We start from the raw sequence: 27,248 nt of genomic DNA on the forward strand, positions 1-27,248 counted from the left end.
ACCCTGTTACTTATTCGTTCCTTATTCGCTTTTAATGCGCGGGGTAAGTATATGTTGCACCTTGAAATAAATCGTTTTTTAATTGTGTTCATGTCTCTTGTGGTAACAATGTGTTCTTAAAGATGAAATGACCCTATTAGAGCGCATGTACCCGTTCCAACGCTCGGTTAATACCCTGTTACCTATTCGTTACCTATTCACTTAAAATACGTTTGTTGTACGTTGCACTTTTATAAAAGGATTTTCAATTGTGTCCATGTCTCTGGTGGTATCAATGTGTTCTTAGAGATTAAATGACCCAATTAGCGTGAATGTACAAGTTCCAGCGCTCGGTTAATACCCTGTTACCTATTCGTTACCTATTCACTTATAATACGTTTGTTGTACGTTGCACCTTTTATAAAAGGATTTTCAATTGTGTCCATGTCTCTGGTGGTATCAATGTGTTCTTAGAGATTAAATGGCCCAACTAGCGTGAATTGCTTTTAATACGTTTGTTGTACGTTGCACCTTTTAGAAAAGGATTTTCAATTGTGTTCATATCCCTGGTGGTAACAATGTGTTCTTATAGATGAAATACCTCTATTAGCGCGTATGTACCCGTTCCAGCGCTCGGATAATACCCGGTTACTTATTCGTTCCTTATTCGCTTTTAATGCACAGTGTATTCGTTGCACCTTGAAATAAATCGTTTTTTAATTCTGTTCATGTCTCTGGTGGTAACAATGTGTTCTTAGAGACGAAATGACCTTATTAGCGCGCATGTACCCGTTCCAGCGCTCGGTTAATACCCTGTTCCCTATTCGTTACCTATTCACTTATAATACGTTTGTTGTACGTTGCACCTTTTAGAAAAGGATTTTCAATTGTGTCCATGTCTCTGGTGGTAACAATGTGTTCTTAGAGATGAAATGACCCTATTAGCGCGCATGTACCCGTTCCAGCGCTTGGTTAATACCCTGTTACCTATTCGTTACCGATTCACTTATAATACGTTTGTTGTACGTTGCACCTTTTAGAAAAGGATTTTCAATTGTGTCCATGTCTCTGGTGGTAACAATGTGTAATTAAAGATGAAATGACCCTATTAGCGTGCATGTACCCGTTCCAGCGCTCGGTTAATACCCTGTTACCTATTCGTTACCTATTCACTTATAATACGTTTGTTGTACGTTGCACCTTTTAGAAAAGGATTTTCACTTGTGTTCATGTCTCTGGTGGTAACAATGTGTTCTTAGAGATTAAATGACCCTATTAGCGCGCATGTACCGTTCCAGCGCTCGGTTAATATCCTGTTACCTATTCGTTACCTATTCGTTACTTATTCGCTTTTAATACGTTTGTTGTACGTTTCACTTTTAGAAAAGGATTTTCAATTGTGTTCATATCCCTGGTGGTAATAATGTGTTCTTATAGATGAAATACCCCTTTTAGCGCGTATGTACCCGTTCCAGCGCTCGGATAATACCCGGTTACTTATTCGTTCCCTATTCGCTTTAATGCACAGGGTATTCGTTGCACCTTGAAATAAATCGATTTTTAATTGTGTTCATGTCTCTGGTGGTAATAATGTGTTCTTAGGGATGAAATGACCCTATTAGCGCGCATGTACCCGTTCCAGCGCTCGGTTAATACCCTGTTACTTATTCGTTCCTTATTCGCTTATAATACGTTTGTTATACGTTGCATCTTTTAGAAATGGATTATCAATTGTATTCATGTCTCTGGTGGTAACGAATAGGGAATAGGGAATAAGTAACCAACTTGACGTCCATAATGAGACCCACCTAAACTAAACGTTAATATCCTTTATACTAGTAATGTGGTCAAGAGTTATGCCCCTGAGTTATCTAAAAAATTATCTGTTTCCGGGTGATAAGTACAGTACCTTCTTCATAAATATGACCATGATCCCATAGACTAGCAAATACAGGCGAAAAAATAAATCGACCTTACCTAGAGTTATGCCCCTTAGCTTCCTAATAAATGTGATTCATTGGCTTCTGAGTGATAAAAAAGATTCAAATTAACAAAATCGTTTGCTTTGCTCTTTGTTTTAATACAAATTCAATGTCGTTGACCATTTGGCATTACATATGTTGAAGTACGAATATGACAATAGACATTTACCGTTCAAGAATCAGAAATGCTGCAGGAGAAGAACGAGATCACTGAAAAGAGGGAGAGAGAGTTCGCACTCTCTTGGTATCTTGGCTATAGGGGGTTTAACACGAAGATGTAGGATATAGTGAATGAAAAAGGTTGATATGTGGGAAAGAGGTTTAATAAAGGGCTAGGATCTATGAAAAAGTGGGAAATGGATAAAAATAACAAAATATAGATTATCTAATTGTTTTCTTGTATTGTTTTGCCCTCAAACACCTAATTGCCTAATTTGTCATATGATACCGTTTCCTATTTAATACGATATATGTCAACTGTTTGATGATCTATTTTTAATTCGTTTGAGTGCATGCAGTCAACAACCAAAGTGACTAGGGAGTTGCATTCGAAATACGAACAGAAGTCAGTGACATCAGTGACCATAGAGGTCACAGTCAAACAAGGTCAAACAGAAAGTTGTAACGGTAAGATTTTGTTTGATTGCTAGTTGTTTTCTGTACACATTACTTCTCTACTTGTTGAAAGTGTTTTTAATTTTATTATACGTAAAATAGAGGACATCAATATGTGATTTGAATGCCAATGAGCCTGACAACTATCTATATCAAGGTTAAAATCATTCCTTTTAATAAGCTATACGACGCCACCGTTTATGGCCTTCAACAATGAGAAAAACCCAAACCGTATAGTCGGTAATAAAGCCCCCCTCCCCGACATGAAAAATGTGAAACAATGCAAACGAATTAAAAAAAACAGCCTGTTTTATCAAAAACAATTTACGAACAAAATATGACAGACATGAACCAGCGAAAACCACTGAACTACAGGTTCCTGACCTGGGACAGACACATGTACAGAGTGTGACTCGCACAACCCCACCGGCTGGTGTAACCGGACAACATTACAATAAACTGAAAAAAAAATCAGTTGCATTTGGCTCAACTCAAAAGTTTGATACGAGGCACAAAAGAAAGTAACAAAAAAAAAATTGACACGAAGCACTGAAATATAAAAATTTTAAGTAACTGAAGCTATATAGTGAAAGAGCAATACAGTTGAAAATTTAACATCCGATGTTGGGAGGGTGTGCGGGGAGGAAAGTAGTTCTTTATTACGCGTGCATATGCGACCAATTGGATAATGCGCCATTTTTAAGTTATCTGTGAACCATATATGTACAAATATGAAATTTTCTGATTTATCAACCACTGGATACTTATTCATATCAGAAATTATGATTAGATATTGATGACGACATAACTCGGGGTTTTGACCTGATTAATTGGATATATAGAGAATTTTACGGACATTTGGTCTTTTCAGTATAAGTACTAGGTAAGTATTGGTTATATACATAAACATAAGGAGAATAAATCGCCCTCCAATCAACAGTGCTCCTCGTCACTATAATCATGACACTGCGGCGTCCCGTCACAAACAGAACTCTGATCGATACAATGATTATCGTTACAACGAAACTGATCAGCATGACAAATGGGACAATTCAATTCGTCAGATGCATCTTGACATTCCTCAACTTTGTCACAGCGCCAAGTACGTGGAATACAATGTATATCTCCACTCAGACAAGCGAACTGATCAGGAGAACAGGTAGGAGGATCGGCACACATTTTCAAGTCGTCTTTTAGGTCTAAATAAGTCGGACAAGCACAACGCGAACTGCCGTCTCCCTTAGCAACACAGATATGTGAACAACCTCCATTGTTATGTGCACACGGATGTTCCATATGCGTTGGCAACACGTTCAATGCAACATGAAGGTCACTAAGGCCCTTCAAGCGACCTTGGATGTAAGTACGGTCCTTCCCGTTTAATTTGTCCGCCCTGGACATCAGCATATGATCCCTGTCAATCCAGTACAAATATTTGCCAAGAACGGCCATTCCTTTGGGACTAGTAATCTGACCATCAACTAAAACTTTCCTGTTGCCACCCGAAAGGTCGGAACATTCGATTCGATTGAGATTTCCATCTGCCCAATATAATCTAGAGTTCTGTACATCCACTGCCAGTGGACCAGGTTTTCCTAAAGCTTTGGAAAACAATGTCATTCTTTCTTTGCCATCCATGGCTGCTCTATCAATTGTTGGAGGCTGTACCATGTTCACCCAATACATGTGTCTGCAAAATATAAATAAAATAACATTGAACAATATAGAGTGTGTGTGTGTCTCAACTCCCAAGAGAAATATAGATTCCATCACTGCAACAAGTGTGTTACCATATTTCTCCACTAAATACAGTTCAATTTCTATATCGATATCTAAAGCGAGGCTTGTCAAGCTTTTCAAATATTTAAATTTAACGGTCTCAAGTGCAGAAATATTGTAACACAATTTATAGTGGTGGAATCTGGTTCTCTAATGATTTTTATCCTTCCTTTTCACTGATTTGCAGAAATTTGTAGTTTTGTATATGTGGCGTTATCAGGCATGTTAACTGTTTTTCAAGACACCACAATAGAAAATTCAGAAAAAATCAAAGAAAATTTAACGTCATAAATGTAATTAAATTTCGATTAATCATTTGCTGAAAACAGATATTTCACCAGCAATGAGAAATATTTTTTCTCACACCGCTCAAGAAATTTTGAAATAGCACAGATAATTAGAGAAATGTGTTTCTTATCACGTCAAGCAGAAAACCCTAGCCGTATTGTGCACAACCTTTTTCAACTTTTGATCCTCAGTGCTGTACAACTTTGTACTTTTTTTGACTTTCAAACTTTTATATCTGGGCGTCACTGGTAAGTCTTGTGTGGACGGGCGCGTCTTTGACGTATTGCATTTTAAACCTTATGCCTTTTGTCATTCATTAATCATGTGTTTCTTTGCCTATACGTTCTCCTAGCTAGTTATTTGTATTGTAGTCCTGTAATATTATGTTGTCAATTTAATGTTATATTTAACATTGCCATTAAAGTGCGAGGTTTGGCATGCCACAAAACCAGGTTAAACCCACCATTTTTTTCTTTAAAAATGTCCTGTACCAAGTCAGGAAAATGGTCAATGTTATATCATAGTTCGTTTCTGTGTGTGTAACATTTTTACGTTGTGTTTCCGTTGTGTCGTTTGTTTTCTCTTATATTTGAGTGTGAATTCACATTACTATAACACTTTTCTATCCCAAATTCATGTATTTGGTTTTGATGTTATATTTGTTATTCTCATCGGATTTTGTCTAATGCTTAGTCCGTTTCTGTGTGTGTTACATTTTAATGTTGTGTCGTTGTTCTCTTATATTTACTGCGTTTCCCTCAGTTTTAGTTTGTTACCCCGATTTTGTTTTTTGTCCATAGATTTACGAGTTTTGAACAGCGGTATACTACTGTTGCCTTTATTTTCCACTCTTTTCTTCAATACCAGAATAGTTGATCTGTACTTTATTGATTGTGTCTTCTTGTCTACTGTGCCATTTTGAATAAAGGTGGATTAACATGGCATGACAGGTGATGTACACATAGCCTCCGACCCACTCTGTTTGGAGTTTGTACCCCTTAGTATTGTTTTTATATTGTTTAGTGTAATCTTAATGGATTTACTAGATTTTAACAACAATAAACTAGTATTGTCATTCATTGATATCATTATTTTTTTCATAAATAAATGTTAGTATCATGTTTTACAAAGTTGACCTTCAGTGTCCCGTTTTTTTAGGGGGGGGGGGGTGAAGTCTTCTTGATGACCATGATAACACCCACATATTTTTTTTTCAAATGCAATTGTCTTAAATTCTTTGATACTTTTTTCTTTCCAGGATTTTTGTCTCAAGTTCTTTAGGGCCTAAAATGCAAGTGAGAAGTTCAACTGCAGTGATCATTAGCTGCCCTATCAACTGTGGGGAAAGAGTTCCAACACAACTGGCTGCAAGGTGTGTTTAAATACTATCTTAATTGACCAGGATTGTCAGTTTTCCTGCTGAATGTCAGTGAATTTCTCCTGGTACATTGGTTTACTCTGTTAATAGAAACTGGCTGCCGTGATTTAGCGGAGTGACAGTGTGCGGAAAGAAGCCTTAAACACAATCAATTTATCTTGTGTACAATATCCCCCTTCCCAAGGACCATCTTCTTGAAATTTGACAAAATTACCCTTTGAGTGGATTAAGCACAATAGATCTTGGTTTCTCCTTCTCTCCTTCTATGACCACACCAAGCGATGTACCATCTAGCCGTGTGATGTTTATAACATTTCTCTTAGCATCGGTCCAGTATATAACCCTGGAGTATGGATCGATGGCCATGTCATACGGCTTGTAAGCCTCATTATCATTACGGACTATCACTTGTACCTGGAAAATAAAATATACAACGTTTAAAAATAGCTTCGAATGTTGATGATTATATGAATTTGTTTTTAACAACAAGATATCATATGAATATCAGGACATGTCAATGTGAAATATGAATACTGCTTTGTACAAGACTCGGAGCTCAAGGCTGAGCCAAATATTTATCTTGTTTGTTCACAAGGTTCTCATGAGTATAGTGGCAAACTTTGTTCTGACTATAAGCTGTACTATTAAATGCAGCAAGCAATTTTTAGCATATATAGAAGCTGAAAATGACAAATTTCAAGTCCTTGGTTTGCGAATCAGCTTAGGATCAAACCCTCTACCACTTAAAAAGTTAGGATTATTACATAAGTTCTATTTGTGTCTCGGTTGAATTGTACTATTTCACATTTCTGGTCCTTTTATAGCTGATATTCAGTAGTTGCCGTTTGTTGATCATGATGCGGTTGGTAAGTATTTCTCGTTTCTCTTTTTTTTTTTGGTCTGCTGAGGATAGTTGTATTAATGAACATCTATATATACTTACATTGGTACCGTTATCGGTTGACCTTTTTATATTGTTTTGTTTCCTTTCTATCCAGTATATATAATGATCGACTGGATCGTAGTCTAGTCCTTTCACATTTTTTAAATGAGGAATAGGTAACACTACTTCTGGGGTCTGTGGGTCAACATCATCGTTATCAATCACTAAACGACTAATCACTTTTTTCTGGCTAAACAGAAGAAAAGTCTTTGGAGCTGAAATAGAAACAAATGGTGAAATAAATGCTATTATGTTGAAATCTTAATGCATTCAAAATCTGTATTAGGTTGGAGGTATATAGTGAGCAATTCTTCAGATTTATGAAATTCCTTGAGATTATTCACCATAAATTTCGAATATCTGCAGGGGTGGCAAAGGAATATTACCAATTGGTTGTTTCAGATTCTAAAGTACTATGGGTAATTTTATTTTTCATATCTGAAAAGAAAATAATGTCACATTTCAATTGTTTAGGACATTTGTAACAAATCACATGTTTTGATGTACACTTTTGAAAATATTATCAAGAACGCATTAGATTCAGAAACAGCAAATTCAAACACATTCTTCAGTCAACACTTTGTTTTCAATGATCGACAAGAAAACTGATGATTAAGATTTTTGTATGTTCTTATTTATGCCTCAGTGTTCTCGTTGTAGCGTGTTCGTCTGAAGTTGGGGGGGGTTGTAGGTTTCAAGCAGCAGCAGGGTCAAACCAAGGACTATAGAATTAGTATCTGCTACTTCTCCGCTAAGCATGCAGCATTAATGAGCAAGAGCAAAGACTGGTCATCTAGAAGTCAGAATAATATGTCCGGGTAAGGCAACTTGTCTTCCTTCTGACTGTGAACTAGCACATTAATATCCGGCTCAAGAGCTTTGGTCTGGTACAACACATACCACATGAATATGTTTTCGTCCTGAATATGCATATTAATTTGCCATTGGGCAAGCAGCCTTCCATCATCATCTTCTTTATAATGTACCTACCTGAGCATGTTTTGTTATCAGCATTTAATTTATAATGAGTAGGACAAGCACAGTGATGACTCAGATTTTTACTATCTTCTATAGGATGTGCAAAACACAAGTGGGAACATCCTCCATTTTTGTCATGGCAACTGTTGGTTCCTATAAAACAAAGTGTTTGAAAACAGTTATTACTGCAACAAGTAACTAAATTCTGAGCAAATATCTATAATAAATTGCTGTGATAAGTGTGCGACAAAGGTACAACAAGCATTTAAATGTGTTCTTCTTAAAACATTGATGTGGTTCATAAGTGTTTCTCATTTCTTGTTTGTTATATAGATTATACTGTTGGTTTTCCTGTTTGAATGGTTTTACACTAGTCATTTTTGGGGCCTTTTATAGCTTGCTGTACTGTGTGCGAGACAAGACTCCATGTTGAAGGCCATTCTATGACCTATAGTGGTTAACTTTTACAAATTCGACTAGGATGGAGTGTTATCTCATTGGCACTTATATCTCGTCTTCTTATATCTACTAACAATTGCAATTTACTGTAAATTCAGAAGTGCAATTTACTGTGCATTTATTATTGCGATTTTGTCATTTTTTACTTAAATGTGATTATAATGTTTGCAATGTTGAGAAAAATCCTATTGAATTTATATAAAAGTTTTCAAAATTTAAGTTTAAATTATTGCAATTATAACCCTGTGGCATTTTTTCCCCAATAATAAAAAGATTGCAATAATTTCTGAATTTACATTAGTCATGCTTGGTAAATTGTGATTAATGACAAGAAACCTAGTTCCCAATAATCATAAAATAATCACACACTTCAACATAAACCACAGTATTTCAGCTTTCTCCACTAATATTTTCCATACCTGCTTGTCTTGAAGAATGATAGACCAATATATCCATGACAACACCCATGTGATCTCTAAGTGTGGTACGATTATTTCCATTGGTCTTGTTTGCTTTCTCTACCGTCTTCTGCTCCCAGTCAACCCAGAATATGAAGTCCTTGTACAGTGTTAAACCCATGGGTTTGGGTACCTGGTTTGTAATAATCTGAGTTCTGTTAGTACCTAAAAAGAGACCAGAAAAATGTTTGGAATATTTCTGTGAAGATCTTTCCTCATGTTATCAGTTTTCATGGTTAGTGGGGTCTAAAATTTACCTGTTTTAAGGTTACACATTCAGACTCCATCATAATTGTCAGCTAAAGACCATTGTGTAGGATATACATGAAAACCTTTCCCAATTAAATTCTTGCGTTAATTGTTTCTTTTTTGTAAAATTGTTTTTTTGTGATAATTGTTTTCTTTTTATTAAACTTTTCTGTTATGATCTTTTTTCCTTTTCCAATTACATATGTGTAATTCGCCTTCAAAACTAGCCCAAAAAACTGGTTTTCATATGATTGAAAAAAAAATATATACTTTTTTCAAAAAAGGGTCCTCTATTCTAAAAGAGGGACGAAAGATAAGAAATGGACAGTCAAACTCATATATCTAAAATAAACTGACAACGCCATGGCTTAAAATGAAAAACACAAACAGACAAACAATAGTACACAACATAAAAAACTTAAGAATAAACAACACGAACCCCACCAAAAACTAGGGGTGATCTCAGGTGCTCCGGAAGGGTAAGCAGATCCTGCTTCACATGTGGCACCCGTCCGGTAGGTCACATTCATGAAAGGGAAGTGGATTGTAGTTACGACGTAAGGAACATATCCGATATCATTTGTGAAACGGTTATTCCATAACGGTCAACCAAATCGTGATGGCGTCCGTAAAATTTACGAAGGGATGATTTCAACTTCACCATTTGGAACTCTTGGTTTAATAGCTTCCTTGTGAGCAGCAATCCCTTTATCAAGAAAATCATGATAGGAAATGCAAGCACGGGAATATCGTATCAATTGGCACTAATCCGTAACTGTATTTGTTTTCATTGTAACAGCACACAATTATTTATCTCTTCTCATAATTTTTAAGCATACCATTAATGTTTGCTGATTCAATCATGGCTTTGTCAATACTCGCCCAGAAGATCTTTTTCTCTGTGAAATCTATAGTTATAGCATGAACTTTGCCTATATCCTCAACAGCAACCTGTCTGCCTGTTCCGTCTAATGCTGCTCTCTCAAGCCTGGCTGGTTCAGACCAGTCCGTCCAGTATATGTGCCTTGTAAAATGAAAGTAAAAAGTTTTCATGGATTTTCAGAATAATTCTTGCTGGAAAATTGCATCTCCACTGAGTCTGGTTGAAATATTTTACAATCCTTTATAATAATTCCTTGGATTCCAATTTTTATGGATTTCGGGGAAAATAGTGAAACATGAATTAAGACATTCAATGAAATACAAATTTAGTATAGGCTTGTCTGAAGACATTTGCAAAACCAAGAAATCAAATATCCACCAAATGTTCATTTTCCATCAATCCACAAAAACAAATAAGTCAACAGTAAGTTTGTCATTTATAATCAGTCATTTGCCTTAGTGGCTGACCTTTATGGTTATTGTTGGGGTTTGTGTTGCTCAACCTTTAGTTATATTTGTTGTGTTTTGTATACTGCTGTCTTTTTCTTTTTTTTTCTGCAATGGAGTTGTGGCTTCTTTTTCCACTTATGAAATCAAATATCCCCATGGTATTCTTTAATTTCTTAAGGCCTTTTTCTATATTTGTTAACCAATTATTTTCTATTCTGTAAACCCAACATGCCCAAAAGAGACTTTCATATATTTCAATGTGCAACAATTCTCATGACAAATGTGAACACAAGCGGATAGAAAAAAAATAGTAGTTTCGGAATACCAACAAAAGTTAGTACCCCACATCATTTCAAGTCAACCAAACACAAAATCGACATACCCATTAGCTGGATCAATAGCTAAAGCTCTTGGCTGATGTAGATCTTTCCATACAATAACTCTCCGAGATGTACCATCAGTCCTAGCCACTTCAATTCGCTTAGATCCAGTATCTACCCAATAGATATTTTTAGCCACCCAATCTACCACCATGTCCTCTGGATATTCTAGACCATACTGAATCACCTTTTCTACTGCACTACCATTCATAAAAGCTCGGCTTATTGTCTGCAATGAACAAAATACATATTAAAATCCATATTTATTTCATCTTACTATAAAATATGTATTATTTTCATCTTACTATAAAATACATATTGTTTTCATCTTACTATAAAATACAAATTTTTTTCATCTTAGTACTATAAAATACATAGTATTTCATCCTAGAATGAAAAGTATACTTATTTTATCCGACAGTTGAATACATGACTATTTCATTCAATAGTTAATTACATGAATTGTAATTATGAAGATAGTTAACTACAGTGTATGTATATTTATTTCACCCGACAGTGAAATACATTAATTGTAACTATTTCATTCGACAGTTACATATTAATTTCATGTTATAAAAATAGGGAGGGTGGTAGGAGATTTCTATAAATATTTCCACCTTTTGATTCTATTTTTCTTCTGATCGAAATAAAAAATCACATATTTTTTAAGTACGGACATCAAGTTATTGGACATGCATTTTAGACACTTGTATCACAACTAAATGGGTGAAGATTTCTTAAAACTAGAGGCTCTAAACAGTCTGTGTCGCTCACCTTGGTCTCTGTGCATATCAAACTAAGGACACATATACGTTTTTTTGACAAAATTGTGTTTTGGTGATGGTGATGTGTTTGTAGATCTTACTTAACTGAACATTTTTGCTGCTTACAATTATCTCTATTTATAATGAACTTGTCCCAGTAGTTAGTGGAAAATGTTTTGCAAAAATTTACAAAATTTATGAAAATTGTTAAAAATTGAATATAAAGGGCTATACTCCATAAGGGGTCAATTGACCATTTTGTTCATGTTGACTTATTTTCAGATCTTATTTTGCTGTTTACAGTTTATCTCTATCTATAATAAAATTCAAGATAATAACCAACCAGATGCTCCGCAGGGCGCAGCTTTATACGACCCCAGAGGTCGAACCCTGAACAGTTGGGGCAAGTATGGACACAACATTTAAGCTTGATACAGCTCTGAATTTGGATTGTGATTAAATAGTTGACACACCATAGGTTTCTGACACAGAATGAATGTGGTCTAAGAACTTAAACTTAAAAACTTTAAATTTTGAATTGGACATTTACCTATTATGGTCCAATATCCCAAATCAGCATATTATAGAACCCCAAGAATTCAATTTTTGACGAAATCAAATAATGTTCAATTTTAGACCCTTTAGACCTCAATGTGGACCAATTTGATAACCGGGCCCAAATATTAAAAATCTAAATACATGGTTAGATTTAGCATATTGAAGAACCCCATATATTAATTTTTTGTTGAAATCAAACAAATAGTGAAAGTTTAATTTTTGACCCTTTGGACCTTAAAGTAGACCAATTTGAAAACGGGACAATACTGTGAATATTTCTTGCTTTTGCGCAAAACTGTGCAATTGAGAAAATGTCTTACTATTGCGCAATATTGTGCAATTAGATATTTCTTGCTAATGCGCAATACTGTGCAATTAAAGATTTCTTGCTATTGCACAATACTGTGCAATTGAAAATTTCTTGCTATTGCACAATACTGTGCAATTGAAGATTTCTTGCTATTGCGGAATACTGTGCAATTGGAAATTTCTTGCTATTGCACAATACTTAATATAATAATTTTGGACCCCGATTTGGACCAACTTGAAAACTGGGCCCATAATAAAAAATCTAAGTACATGTTTAGATTCAGCATATCAAGGAACTCCACGAATTCAATTTTTGTTAAAATCAAGCAAAGTTTAATTTTGGACCCTTTGGACCTTAATGTAGACCAATTTGAAAACAGGACAAAAAATTAAGAATCTGAATACACGGTTAGATTTAGCGTATCTAAGAACCCCAATAATTCATTTTTTGATGAAATCAAACAAAGATTAATTGTTGACCCTTTTGGCCCCTAATTCGTTGGGACCAAAACTCCCTAAATCAACCCAAACCTTCCTTTTGTGGTCATAAACCTTGTGTTAAAATTTTATAGATTTCTATTAACTTATACTAAAGTTATTGTGCAAAAACCAAGAAAAATGCTTATTTGGGTCCTTTTTGGCCCCTCATTCCTAAACTGTTGGGACCAAAACACCCAAAATCAATCCCAACCTTCCTTTTATGATCATAAACCTTGTGTTCAAATTTCATAGATTTCTATTTACTTTTACTAAAGTTAGAGTGCGAAAACCAAATGTCTTTGGACGACGACGACAACGACGACGACAACGACGACGCCAACGAGATATCAATATATGACCAAAAAATTTTCAATTTTTGCGGTCGTATAAAAAGCTGCAAAATTTTCTTAAAATTACAAATTCAGGGGCAGCAACCCAACAACAGGTTGCCTGAATGGTCTGAAAAGTTCAGAGCAGACAGATCTTGACCTAATGAACAATTTTATGTAGTCAGATTTGCTTTAACTGCTTCAGTTTCAGAGATATGAGCCAAAAACTGCATTTTACCATATGTACTATTTTTAGCCATGGAAAGCCATCTTGGTTCGCGGGCGGGGTTATCGGACACATATTTAAAACTAGATACCTTAATAATGATTGTGGACAAGTTTGGTTAAATTTGTCCTAGTAGTTTCAGAGGAAACGATTTTTGTAAAAGATAACAAAAAATTAAGAAAAATTGTTAAAAACTGACTATAAAGGACAATAACTCCTTAAGGGGTCAACTGACCATTTTCGTCATGTTGAATTATTTGTAGATATTTATTTGCTGAACATTATTGCTGTTTACAGTTTATCTTTATCTATAATAACATTCAATGATGATTGTGGCCAAGTTTGGTTAAATTTGGCCCAGTAGTTTCAGAGGAGAAGATTTTTGTAGAAGTTAATGACGACGGACGACGACGACAGATGCCGGGCGCCAAGTGATGAGAAAAGCTCACTTGGCCCTTTGGGCCAGGTGAGCTCAAAATTGCTTGAACATTGAAGTATTTGTCTTTTTCTTATTTTATTGTTGGCAGGTAAAACAAAATGGTTCTGATTCCCACATACATTCATATTTGCAACAGGCAAAATTCATAACAAAACAGCCTTAATTTTAAAACACATTGAAGAAAAATAATGCTCATACTCTCTCTGTTGCGTCTGTCCAATAGATCCTATTGTCATTAATATCGTAATCTATGGCAATAGGAGCTTCCTTGATCCCTCGGATTGGGATTGGTCGGATTCTGTGATTGGATTCCAGCGATAGTCTCTTGATGTTCTGCTGCCCGCTGAATATAAGGAAGGCCTCGGGTATAATACATGTCTTACTGTAACCACTGAGCTCTAGCCCCATTGGGCAAGCACATACTGATTTATTAGGGGTAATTAGACAAAGATGGCTGCATTCTCCATTGTTGTGAGCACATGGGTTGGTGCCTAGAATTAAAATCATTAAAATATATTATTGAAACATAAAATTGCAAAACATACAAAAGATCATACAAAAGATTTTTTGAATGTTTCAGATTTTGTCATGTTTTGGTCTTAAATAAATGGGTTTTGCTTATTGTTAAAGGCAATCCAGTGATCTGTAGTTGCTTTTATCTGATATCTAAGGTCTGACAAGCTTGGTGATTTTTAACTAAAACTGATGAGGTATACAAGTTTGGAACATCTGTGAGGCCCCTCACAAATTATTTGACAATATAATCATATAATCATTTATTAATCTTTAAATATGATAATCAAATTATCAAAAATACAGTCCTAGATTAACAAATTATCATGAAATATTTGGCCTGGCAATCAAATAAACACACATTATCTAAAACCTAATGAAGAGGCTTATCTGTAAACACGTTGCCTTCTGTTTCCTTTAAATTTATAGACAACAGGATTCAAAGAACCTAAATCCCTAAATGGAAAAGAAAACTTTGTTATTTATGTTTTTCAATATCGTTAATACTACGACAAGAAGAGATAAGCAAACAGTTTTCAAATCTTTCATCTTAAATTTTGATAGCATTATTTGTATGAAGATTTTACTAAAACGGCAATCTTTTATCTCACATTTTTGGGTCATGTTTCTCAACAATAGCAATAATAAATGCACTTGATAAGTTCTAAATCAAAAGAATATAAATCCTATCTAGAAAAAGATGTTACCTTCAATTTTGACTAGGTTGACTGCCTTCAGTCCCATTAGATCTGATAGTTGGTCAACAATGGTCTTCCTATCAATGCCTGACCGTTTATCAACACGTTCTATTGACCGTGTCTGCCAATCGGTCCAATAGATGTAATCACCTGTAATGTTAATTCTTTTATTGATACAAAATCACAAATACAAGACATATATAGATATATATGTGACTGGGTCCTCCAGCCCCAACAAAAAAAAAAAAATAATATAATTCAATTTGGCTTGCTTTACCACCCCTAAGTTATAGTGTCTACCCTATAGATTATTTTAAAAAGCACTATTCCAGTCAGAACCTTCATCCTGTTGAAACCAATTTTAAACTGTTTGAAAAAATACTCAAATAATACATAACTGAAGGTAGAAATTTCCTTTACCATCAGTCTTCCAACAGTCATTTTATCACAAGCCAAGTAGTCAGCACTTTTTGTGCTGACATGAATTGTCATTGATTTGGTAATATTTATAAATTTACTGTTTACAAATTTTTGAATTTTTTGAAATACTAAGGCTTTTCTACCTCAGGCATAGATCACCTTAGCTGTATTTGGCAAAACTTTTAGGACGTTTGGTTCTCAATGCTCTTCAACTTCGTACTTCATTTGTCCTTTTCAACTTTTTTGGATTCGAGCGTCACTGATGAGTCTTTTGTAGACGAAACGCGCGTCTGGCGTATATACTAAATTTAGTCCTGGTATCTATGATGAGTTTATTTTCTACTACCGTTACGATCAAATTGGTTAAAAATTTAGAAATTTGTCCAAACGATTTCAAAATTAGTCAATCAATTTTTTGTTCCTCATAAAGAAAATGAGCATTTATTTTGTCGTCATGCACCAAAAATAGACATGATAAATGTTAAGGTCATTTGGCAAGATTTTATACCATTACTTATTAGTAAAATAATAAGACGAAGAAGTATGAAAAAATATTGGTGTAAACAAAACTATAACCAATTGAACCATAATTTTTTTCTCATGAACTTACCTAACAAACTAAATCCAAACAAATGAGGTACATTTTTATTGACTAATACACGTCTCCCTGTCCCGTCATAATTGGCCACTTCTATTTTATCAAAACTAGCGTCCCCCCAATATATCTTCATCTCAGCGTGATCCACTGCGATCCCATTAGGCCAACCTAATGATGAGTTAACCAGAGCCAACCGACCAGAACCATCCATGTTAGCTCGTTCTATTTTTGGTTTCTTTCCCCAATCTGTCCAGTACATGTATCTGAAACAGAAAAAAAATGTTATATAGAGATTGCAGTTAGGTAATTTATTTGATTGATTGTTGGTGTTTTAACACCATTTTTGGCGCCCAGCTTTTATTGGTGGAGGAAGACGTAGTGCAAGGAGAAAAAAACATTGACCTTTGATAGGGAAACTTAAAACCCTAGTCAATATAACATCATTTTGTAACTTGAATTTCTGATCATTGATAAATTTCTAGGAATGTTCATGGATAGGATGTATAAAATATGTTATGCTAAATGCACAATATATATATCAGGTCAGTAACATAAGGTCAATGAGGGTTTTGATTGCATTTCATGCAATTTTTACCCAAAAAGGAATTCATCATCTTCTAGGATACATAATTCTTAGTTGTCTCATTGGCAATCCAACCCCATCTCTACATTTACAAAGACATGCAAAATATTTCATAAACAGACATAATCCTGATATTTAAATCACATAAATTTTAATTTTTCATGGTAAATAATTTACTAATTAAACCTACCCAGAGATTGGATCAAGAGTTATTGCCCTTGGTTCTTCTAGATCTTCAGCTATCAAAACTCTACGAGAGGTTCCATTTAGTCTTGAGACTTCTATTCTGTCTGTGCCTGTGTCTGTCCAGTACAAATTACGACCAATCCAATCAACTGCAATACCGTCAGAGTGCATCAGATGGTTGGCAATAACCTTCTCCTGACCTGAAAACATTCAGACAATTTATCAATATATACATTCTTAATACTGCTATTCTACAATCAGAAAGACTGAATTGTTTACTTTAACATTCTTTTGTTGAAATGTAATCTTATATAAAATTCATCATAAAATTTGCCAAAAATCAAAACTTGATAGTGAGTAATGTTCATGAGTTCTGTCTGTTGAAATCATAGGAAAGCCAAGTAAAAATATAATGTGAAAGTTTGAGACACCATGGAACATTGCATCATTGGATGTGCTATTGTTTGTTTTTTTTTAATTTTAATTTCATCAGCATTGTATTGGCAAGAGTTGTCTCTCTTTTCATTAGGTAATTTATATTTACACTTCTGGAAAATCAACACAAATTTATCAAGTTTAGACCAAAGAACATCATTTCTTCAAAAAGTTGTAAAAAATTAGAACAAAATAAAAGATTTTGTTTAAGAAATGATGTCTAAGAAATATTTCCACAGTGTTTGAAAAGTCTTAAACATGAAATACTGCTAATTCTAGTTTGAAATTGTCAAGTCTTTTGTGGAGAATTGTCTCATTGGCAATCATACCATATCTTCATTTCATGAGAAACCTATGCAAAATTTTGCCCACAAGGGATACAACTCCTGCTAAATTTAAGCCATAACATAGTGTGTCCATAGTACCTGGATGCCCCAATCACACTATACTTTTATATGTTCAATATACTGTGAAATTGAGGGTCGAAACTCTTATTTGTCATTAAAATTAGAAAGTTCATATCATATGGAATATGTATCCTAAGTTTTAAGTTGATTGGACTTCAACTTCATCAAAAGCTACCATGACCGAAAACGTGAACCTGAATTAGGACAGAAGAATGAACAAACGGACACACAGACTGAAAAACATAATGCCCATAAATGGAGCATAAAACTGAAAATAAGAATTTACTCCATCTTTACCTGTTCCATCAATATTGGCCCTCCAAATAGCATGGACCTCATCATCGGTCCAATATACTTGGTTATCAACCGGGTCGAAATCAATAGCTATTGCATGCTGTACATTGGTGAGTTCTAATACCACATCTGTGTAGTCTGGTGTGTCTAGTGATATCCTCCTTAAATCTGTTCTCCTGGCTAACAGTAATAACTGCTCATATCCTACAAATAACAAAACAAAATAATTTTACTTGGATTTGCATAATCTATATGCATTTTAGTTTTTGTTACTTGACATATTTGTTGGTTTTTATTGTGATTAAGATTGTAATACAATGTTGACTGCTGTACCCTTATTTTAACATATTCATCTGTTATGTTTGTTTGTTCTGTTCGCACATTGTTGTCAATATGATGGAATTTTAAGTGACTGTTCTACAAGTGAGAGGTTTAGCTAGCTGTAAAACCAGGTTTAATCCACCATTTTCTATTTAAGAAAATGCCTGCATCAAGCCAGGCATATGACAGAATGAGCTGTGTGGACACCTACCTTCATTACATGTTTTGTTGTCCAATTTAAGTTTTTTTCCTGTGTGGATACCTACCTTCATTACATGTTTTGTTGTCCAATTTAAATTTGATTCCCGTGGGAACGGCACATGTGTAGAAAGGTTGAGCTGTGTGGACACCTACTTTCATTACATGTTTTGTTTTCCAATATAAGTTTGATTCCTGTTGGACAGGCACATGTGTAGAAAGGATGAGCTGTGTGGATACCGACCTTAATTACATGTTTTGTTGTCCAATTTAAGTTTGATTCCTGTGGGACAGGCATATGTGTAGAAAGGATGAGCTGTGTGGACACCTACCTTAATTACATGTTTTGTTGTTCAATTTAAGTTTGATTCCCGTGGGACAGGCACATGTGTAGAAAGGATGAGCTGTGTGGACACCTACCTTCATTACATGATTTGTTGTCCAATTTAAGTTTGATTCCCGTGGGACAGGCACATGTGTAGATAGGATGAGCTGTGTGGACACCTACTTTCATTACATGTTTTGTTGTCCAATATAAGCTTGATTCCTGTTGGACAAGCATATGTGAAGAAAGGATGAGCTGTGTGTATACCTACCTTAATTGCATGTTTTGTTGTCCAATTTAAGTTTGATTCCTGTGGGACAGGCATATGTGTAGAAAGGATGAGCTGTGTGGACACCTACCTTCATTACATGTTCTGTTGTTCAATTAAAGTTTGATTCCCATGGGGCAGGCACATGTGGAAAAAGGATGAGCTGTGTGGACACGTACCTTCATTACATGTTTTGTTGTCAAATTTAAGTTTTTTTCCTGTGTGGATACCTACCTTCATTACATGTTTTGTTGTCCAATTTAAATTTGATTCCCGTGGGAACGGCACATATGTAGAAAGGATGAGCTGTGTGGACACCTACTTTCATTACATGTTTTGTTGTCCAATTTGAGTTTTTTTCCTGTGTGGATACCTACCTTAATTACATGTTTTGTTGTCCAATTTAAGTTTGATTCCCGTGGGACAGGCAAATGTGTAGAAAGGATGAGCTGTGTGGACACCTACCTTTATTACGTGTTTTGTTGTCCAATTTAAGTTTAATTCCTGTGTGGATACCTACCTTCATTACATGTTTTGTTGTCCAATTAAAGTTTTATTCCCATGGGGCAGGCACATGTGTAGAAAGGATGAGCTGTGTGGACACCTACCTTCATTACATGATTTGTTGTCCAATTTAAGTTTGATTCACGTGGGACAGGCACATGTGTAGATAGGATGAGCTGTGTGGACACCTTCTTTCATTACATGTTTTGTTGTCCAATATAAGCTTGATTCCTGTTGGACAGGCATATGTGAAGAAAGGATGAGCTGTGTGTATACCTACCTTAATTGCATGTTTTGTTGTCCAATTTAAGTTTGATTCCTGTGGGACAGGCATATGTGTAGAAAGGATGAGCTGTGTGGACACCTACCTTCATTACATGTTCTAAGTGTTATGCAGGATTGGTCGATTTTTTTTTAAGTGTGATGTAAACGTTTATTTGTTCCGCCTAACAGAAGTTCCACTGGAAACTTTGTTATCTGTTGTTCAATTAAAGTTTGATTCCCATGGGGCAGGCACATGTGAAGAAAGGATGAGCTGTGTGGACACGTACCTTCATTACATGTTTTGTTGTCAAATTTAAGTTTTTTTCCTGTGTGGATACCTACCTTCATTACATGTTTTGTTGTCCAATTTAAATTTGATTCCCGTGGGGCAGGCACATGTGAAGAAAGGATGAGCTGTGTGGACACGTACCTTCATTACATGTTTTGTTGTCAAATTTAAGTTTTTTTCCTGTGTGGATACCTACCTTCATTACATGTTTTGTTGTCCAATTTAAATTTGATTCCCGTGGGGCAGGCACATGTGAAGAAAGGATGAGCTGTGTGGACACGTACCTTCATTACATGTTTTGTTGTCAAATTTAAGTTTTTTTCCTGTGTGGATACCTACCTTCATTACATGTTTTGTTGTCCAATTTAAATTTGATTCCCGTGGGAACGGCACATATGTAGAAAGGATGAGCTGTGTGGACACCTACTTTCATTACATGTTTTGTTGTCCAATTTAAGTTTTTTTCCTGTGTGGATACCTACTTTAATTACATGTTTTGTTGTCCAATTTAAGTTTGACTCCCGTGGGACAGGCAAATGTGTAGAAAGGATGAGTTGTGTGGACACCTACCTTTATTACGTGTTTTGTTGTCCAATTTAAGTTTAATTCCTGTGTGGATACCTACCTCCATTACATGTTTTGTTGTCCAATTAAAGTTTTATTCCCATGGGGCAGGCACATGTGTAGAAAGGATGAGCTGTGTGGACACTGACCTTCATTACATGTTTTGTTGTCCAATTTATGTTTTTCTCCTGTGTGGATACCTACCTTCATTACATGTTTTGTTGTCCAATTTAAATTTGATTCCAGTGGGAACGGCACATGTGTAGAAAGGATGAGCTGTGTGGACACCTACTTTCATTACATGTTTTGTTGTCCAATATAAGTTTGATTCCTGTTGGACAGGCACATGTGTAGAAAGGATGAGCTGTGTGGATACCTACCTTCATTACATGTTTTGTTGTCCAATTTTAGTTTGATTTCCGTGGGACAGGTACATGTGTAGAACATTTAGAAAGGATGAGCTGTGTAGACACCTACTTTCAGTACATGTTTTGTTGTCCAATTTAAGTTTGAATCCCCTGAGACAGGCACTTATGGATAAGGATGAGCTGTGTGGATACCTATCTTAATTACATGATTTGTTGTCCAATTCAGGTTTGAATCCTGTGGGACAGGCACATGTGTAGAAAAGCTGAGTTGAGTGGACACCTACCTTCATTACATGTTTTGTTGTCCAATTTAAGTTTGATTCCTGTTGGACAGGCACATGTGTAAACAAATTAGCTGTGTGGACATTTACCTTCATAACATGTATTGTCCAATTTAAGTTTGAGTCCTGTGGGACACGCACATGTGTAGAAAGAATGAGCTGTGTGGACGACTACCTTCATTACATGTACATGTTTTATTGTCCAATTTAAGTTTGATACCCATGGGACAGGCACATGTGTAGAAGGATGAGCTGTGTGGACACCTACCTTCATTACTTGTTTTATTGTCCAATTTAAGTTTGATTCCTGTGGGACAGGCACATGTGTAGAAAGGATGAGCTGTGTGGACACCTACCTTCATGACATGTTTTGTTGTCCAATTAAAGTTTGATTCCTGTGTGGATACCTACCTTCATTACATGTTTTGTTGTCCAATTTAAGTTTGATTCCTGTAGTACAGGCACATGTGTAGAAAGGATGAGCTGTGTGGACACCTACCTTCATTACATGTATTGTTGTCCAATTAAAGTTTGATTCCTGTGTGGATACCTACCTTCATTACATGTTTTGTTGTCCAATTTAAGTTTGATTCCTGTAGGACAGGCACATGTGTAGAAAGGATGAGCTGGTGACATAAGACACAAGTGTGAACAGCCACCATTATGTTTATCACAGGCGTTCTCATTTGTATCTGTAGAATAAATCATCCAAAATTACTACAATGCAGAGCTAATTTACAAAACTACAGATTTTTGAGCTACAGTTAAATATTTTGGTTTGCTCAAACCCTAAACGGTAGAGACAGTTGGTAGGTAGCTATATATATAGGTGGCATTTTATTTCTCTTTTCAGCAAAGAGAAATTGAATTGTCAAAATGTTTTTAGTCTTCATGCCTTTCTGATAAAAAAAAACCTTTTTAACACCAGGACAATAAGTTAAAAAGATATTGAGAAAGCAGCTATCTCATGGGTTACAGTAGGGCTAGGGCAAACAATGGTATTCTTTTTATGGCCTTGAACTTATAAAAGAAACTTGATACAATAATCTACAAGCACTCAAAGGTAATGATTTTGCTAAAATATGAGTTTCAAAACATCAGCTTGTTGTCTTTCTGTAAATATATTCTCGGAACAAGAAAATCTTCATCAAACATAGCTGTGAGAACAGAGCTAGGGAGATACCCACTAGAGATGCATATAAAAACTCAAAGTATACTTTACTTATCAAGATTACTAAATTCTGAAATTAATCCATTATTATACGAATCCTTTTTACTTTCTAAAAGTTTAGATAATTCAGGTTGCTATACCTGGTTTACATATGTTAAAAATATATTGAAAGAGGTAAACATGGACGTATCCATTCTTGAGGGAAACAAAAGAAAAAACTACTCAAAGTTGTTAAAAAAAAACCTTAAAACATCAATTCTTAAATTTCTACACAAATATATTTGAACAAAAATTTCAAAAAATAGATCAAAAAAGTAAATTGTATTTATATAAAAGTTTAAAGCAAAATTTAGAAATGGAGAATTACGTAAACTGTAAATCTTTTGAAAAGAGAAGTAACATAACAAAAATGAGAATTAGCGATCATAATTTAATAATAGAAAAAGGAAGATATTTAAAAATACCTAGAGAAAAAAGACTATGCACATCATGTAATACAATGGAGGATGAAGCCCATTTTATTTTATACTGCAAAAAAAATGCTAAACTTAGAGATAACTTTATAGGAAATGTAATTAAACATATGCCAGATTTTATGTCCTGGCAAGAAAATGAAAAAATTAAATATCTTCTTTGTCCATCAACCTCAAAAGAAGTAGAAAGCTTAGGGTCCTATTTTAAACAGGCATTAGAACTAAGGACAGGGGACTCTTGATTTATTTATAAAATATATTTATATATCATAAAGATAGATTGTTTTGCTTTTTTGCTTTTTTTTGTTTTCATGGTTTTGTTTGTTAAATGTATTTTGTGTATGTTTATATTATTTGTCACAAACTTGTTGTTCAGAGTTTATATGACAATGAATATTTGAAAAATTGAAATTTGAAATTAGAAATTGTTAACAAAATCTATTATATTCAGAATAACAAGTTAACAAGTTATAACACTTCCACATGATTAAATTGGTATCACTTGACACCACTCTATTTCTTCAAATTTTCAATTTTAGTTAGTATTAAGTATGAAGTATTTCCTTTTTCTATGACGTCATCTAGTCCTGTACTTAGATTTACTTAAGTATCAACAGCTTTATGAATGAATTTTAGATTTTCATCTGAGGCCATGTAGCGTGTGACATGGCTCGTACTTGCACTTTGTACATTTGAACATGAAACCGTTTTTTTTTTTTTTTCATACATTTGTACATAGCATACAAATGTAGTAAGGTATATATTTATCAAATCTTTGAAGCCTAGTATTTGCTTGAAAAGCGTTGTGTTCTGTTTTGGAATGGTAAAAATTACAAGATTCCTTGGACTCAGATTAGTATATTAATAAATTAAAATTTAAGGAGATATGACACAGCTGTCTTTCAAAGCGCTTTAAAACCAGGTTCAATTCACCATTTTTCACATTTGAAAATGCCTGTACCAAGTCAGGAATATTAGTTATTGTCCGTTTGTTTGATGTGTTTTGTCATTTGATTTTGTCATTTGATTAGCATGATTAGAGACTTTCCGTTCTGAATTTTCCTCAAATTTCAGTATTTTTCTGATTTTACTTTTTTTGTTCATCTCTTGTCATGCTTGTGGGTAGTTGTCTCATTGGCAATGCAATTTATTTTTTATAAAAATCCCTTGAAATAATTGACATCTATTTAATAAGTAAAACTGCAGACTGGATAAACATGATAAAAAGTATAATCTTTCAAGAAAAAAACGCCAATTAACAGCCATTATATGCTCCAAGAGTTACGTAACAAAAACATGCCTCTAAGACAGGCTTGAGGAAATAACAATAAAACATTCTTTGTTACGTCACAACATATATATCTTGAGAAGTAACAGACTGTCAAACACTACCATGCCAAATTTTACGTTTTCTGCCAACTGATTAAAAACCATGATAAATAAAGTCATCTAGTATCTCGATATTAAGCAGATTATTCTAAGAAGTAATCTACCAGCGATGGATCTGATTAAACTCAAGCTAAAAATATATACATCAACAAAATCTCTATTGATTCTGTATGCTTACAATTACTTTTCTGTTTTATGATTTTTATATACAATGCATAGAAAAATTTGAAATATTATGATTGTTCTTGAGTTAGCTTCAACCTACATGTACATGTATAGATATCAAGGATACTTGGTTCTGTATGCTTACAATTACTTATCTGTTTTATGATTTTTTGAATATATAGGAAATCCTGATATGTTGAGACATTTGATTGTGTCTTGGGTTAGCTTAGCTCAACATTGTGAAGATGATTTTCACAAGCACTTGTTTCTATCCATAGGAAGATCCACTTTATTCATCAACGTATATTTAAGTAAATAAACGTTGAGAGTGGGTCATCCTATGGATAGAAACAAGTACATGCCTGTGATGATTCTGCATGCTTACAATTATTTTTCTTTTTTATGATTTTTTGAATGTATATGAAATCCTGATATATCATGAAAATAATGAAATTTGAAATGAGCTTCGCTTTAATCTAAATTTATAGATCTTTATCAAAGGTACTCAACCTTCAGTTGTTAAGATGATTTTGTATGCTTACAACAATTATTTTTCGTTATATCCTGAATTATTGTGACAATTCTGATTCTTCTTTGGTTAACTTTATCCTACATGTTTTCAAAGGTTTTCCACTAGTCTGTGCAAAGTTTTGTATTATTTCAACTTGGAGTTAATTTTGATTATGGAATTTGCATAATGTCTTGTGCTTGAAATTTTTTTAATATAAAATTCATTGTTTTTTTCTGTATTTTAATGTTCTGTGCAGTGCACAACACTTTCTATTACAAAGAAGATAAACCATTTTCAATAGAATATACTGTGCAGCGCACAACACTATCTACACAAAATATATTGTATAGAAAGTGTTATGCACTGTTCAGAAAATAATTATACAGAATAAACATGGATATATTGGGACATAACTCGAGAACGGTAAAATTGATGCACCCAAATTTCAATCTTGATCTGAGTTATGTGGTAAAAAGCCTTGAGTATAAATTTCATAACATTTGGTTTAAACAAACTTAAGTTAGCGTATGGAAACGAAAAATTCAGTGATATTTCCTTTTGTAAAGGGGCATAACTCTAGAAAGGTAAAAGTTATACCACCTAAATTCAAACTTGATCTGTGTTTTGTGGTAATAGGTGTTGTATATAAGTTTCATAACAATTGGCTCAGGCAAACTGAAGTTAGATAACGGAAACGTAAAATTCAGCAATTATTCCATTTGTAAAGGGGCATAACTCTAAAACAGTATAAGTGACGCAACTAAAATTCAAATTGATCTGTGTTTTGTGATAAAAAGCAGTGGGTATAAGTGTCATAACATTTGGTTGAAGCAAAATAAAGTTAAGAGAACGGAAACTAATTTTGAGAAGTACAGGCGGACAAGGATAAAACTTAATGCCCCTCCACTAAGATGGGGGCTTAAAACTCAATGCATTGAAAACATGTATTCTCGATAACAAAATTGAAAATAGAAAAGTACATGGTTTTCATCAAGCTTGATTAACTAATTGTAAACAACAACACATGTACACATATCAGCACACATGTAAACATCAACACATGTACACATATCAACACACATGTAAACATCAACACATGTACAACATCCATGCATACCTTGTGATTTTTTGACTGGCAGGCAAAAAAAGATAAATAATATATCCATCATGCCCAATACGACTATAGATCTACAAATAACTTTGTCTAATGTCCTGTACGAAAAAATCCAGGCGTCTTTTACACGGATTCCAGGCGGATATTTTAGAGGGAATCCGTTTAAAGTCCACTTTTACACGAAGAATCTTTCTTACATGGATTCCAGGCGGGTTACGGGCGGAATAGAGCCGAAATATGCAAATTTATCCGCCTGTCTTAGGAGGAAAAATTTCCGTCTAATTAAAAGGAAAAATGTTTTTCTCAAAAATATATCCGCCTAAAGAGACGGAAAATATATCCGCCTAATGAAACGGAAAATATATCCGCCTTCGAAAAAAAAATCGGCCTTAGAATATGAAAAAAAATCTGCCTTAAGAATATGAAAAAATTCTGTCTTCAATGAAAGAATTTTTTCATTCCAAAGATTCAGGTTTTTACCACTGCCATGCCTTCTTGCGAAGAAAAACAAGGCCTTCATACAATAAAATGCATAAAGTGTTATCAAACTTGATCGAATTTATTTTAGCAACTACAAATTACTATACATGTATGTATAATTTTGACATTTTTAGTTCTTCACAATTTCTTCATTTTTAGTTCTTCACAATTTCTTCATTTTCAGTTATTAGTCATATTTTTAAGGTTTTTTCAGTGTTCTTTGAATATAAATTATTATCACAAGTTCCTGAATTTATTTCGTGCATAACTGATTTGCTCTGTAACAGCATCATTGATATGACCATCTTGCATGGATCTGTTGTGTTTTGTGTAACAAGCAGTAACATAACCTGAAAAAAAGAGGACATAAATTAAAATTACCATGCATTATTGGTTTAACTAAAAGGAATTTGACAAATTTCTCTATGTTATACAGGTAAATTGTGAGCTGCCTAAGTAGGTGGGGTTTTCCTTCATTTTGACATATTGACTTGAATTTACTAT

General features: G+C 34.3%; 1 protein-coding gene across 1 annotated transcript in view; it reads right to left on the bottom strand.

The window, feature by feature from the left end:
* Window positions 1-2,639: 2,639 nt before the first annotated feature.
* Window positions 2,640-27,248, bottom strand: part of LOC139502275 (low-density lipoprotein receptor-related protein 6-like) — a 39,401-nt gene continuing 14,792 nt past the window's right edge. Inside the window, exons 4-16 of the mRNA XM_071291706.1 lie at window positions 21,996-22,133; window positions 18,063-18,263; window positions 16,928-17,123; window positions 16,167-16,417; window positions 15,146-15,286; window positions 14,124-14,416; window positions 10,823-11,049; window positions 9,948-10,132; window positions 8,821-9,024; window positions 7,955-8,095; window positions 6,965-7,179; window positions 6,236-6,435; window positions 2,640-4,266 (exon numbers count right to left, since the gene is read on the bottom strand). Coding sequence (XP_071147807.1) covers window positions 3,510-4,266; window positions 6,236-6,435; window positions 6,965-7,179; window positions 7,955-8,095; window positions 8,821-9,024; window positions 9,948-10,132; window positions 10,823-11,049; window positions 14,124-14,416; window positions 15,146-15,286; window positions 16,167-16,417; window positions 16,928-17,123; window positions 18,063-18,263; window positions 21,996-22,133 — 3,149 coding nt within the window. The 3' untranslated portion in view covers window positions 2,640-3,509. The remainder of the gene's footprint in view (window positions 4,267-6,235; window positions 6,436-6,964; window positions 7,180-7,954; window positions 8,096-8,820; window positions 9,025-9,947; window positions 10,133-10,822; window positions 11,050-14,123; window positions 14,417-15,145; window positions 15,287-16,166; window positions 16,418-16,927; window positions 17,124-18,062; window positions 18,264-21,995; window positions 22,134-27,248) is intronic.

Source organism: Mytilus edulis, chromosome 13, assembly GCF_963676685.1.
Source record: "Mytilus edulis chromosome 13, xbMytEdul2.2, whole genome shotgun sequence".
Taxonomy (NCBI): domain Eukaryota; kingdom Metazoa; phylum Mollusca; class Bivalvia; order Mytilida; family Mytilidae; genus Mytilus; species Mytilus edulis.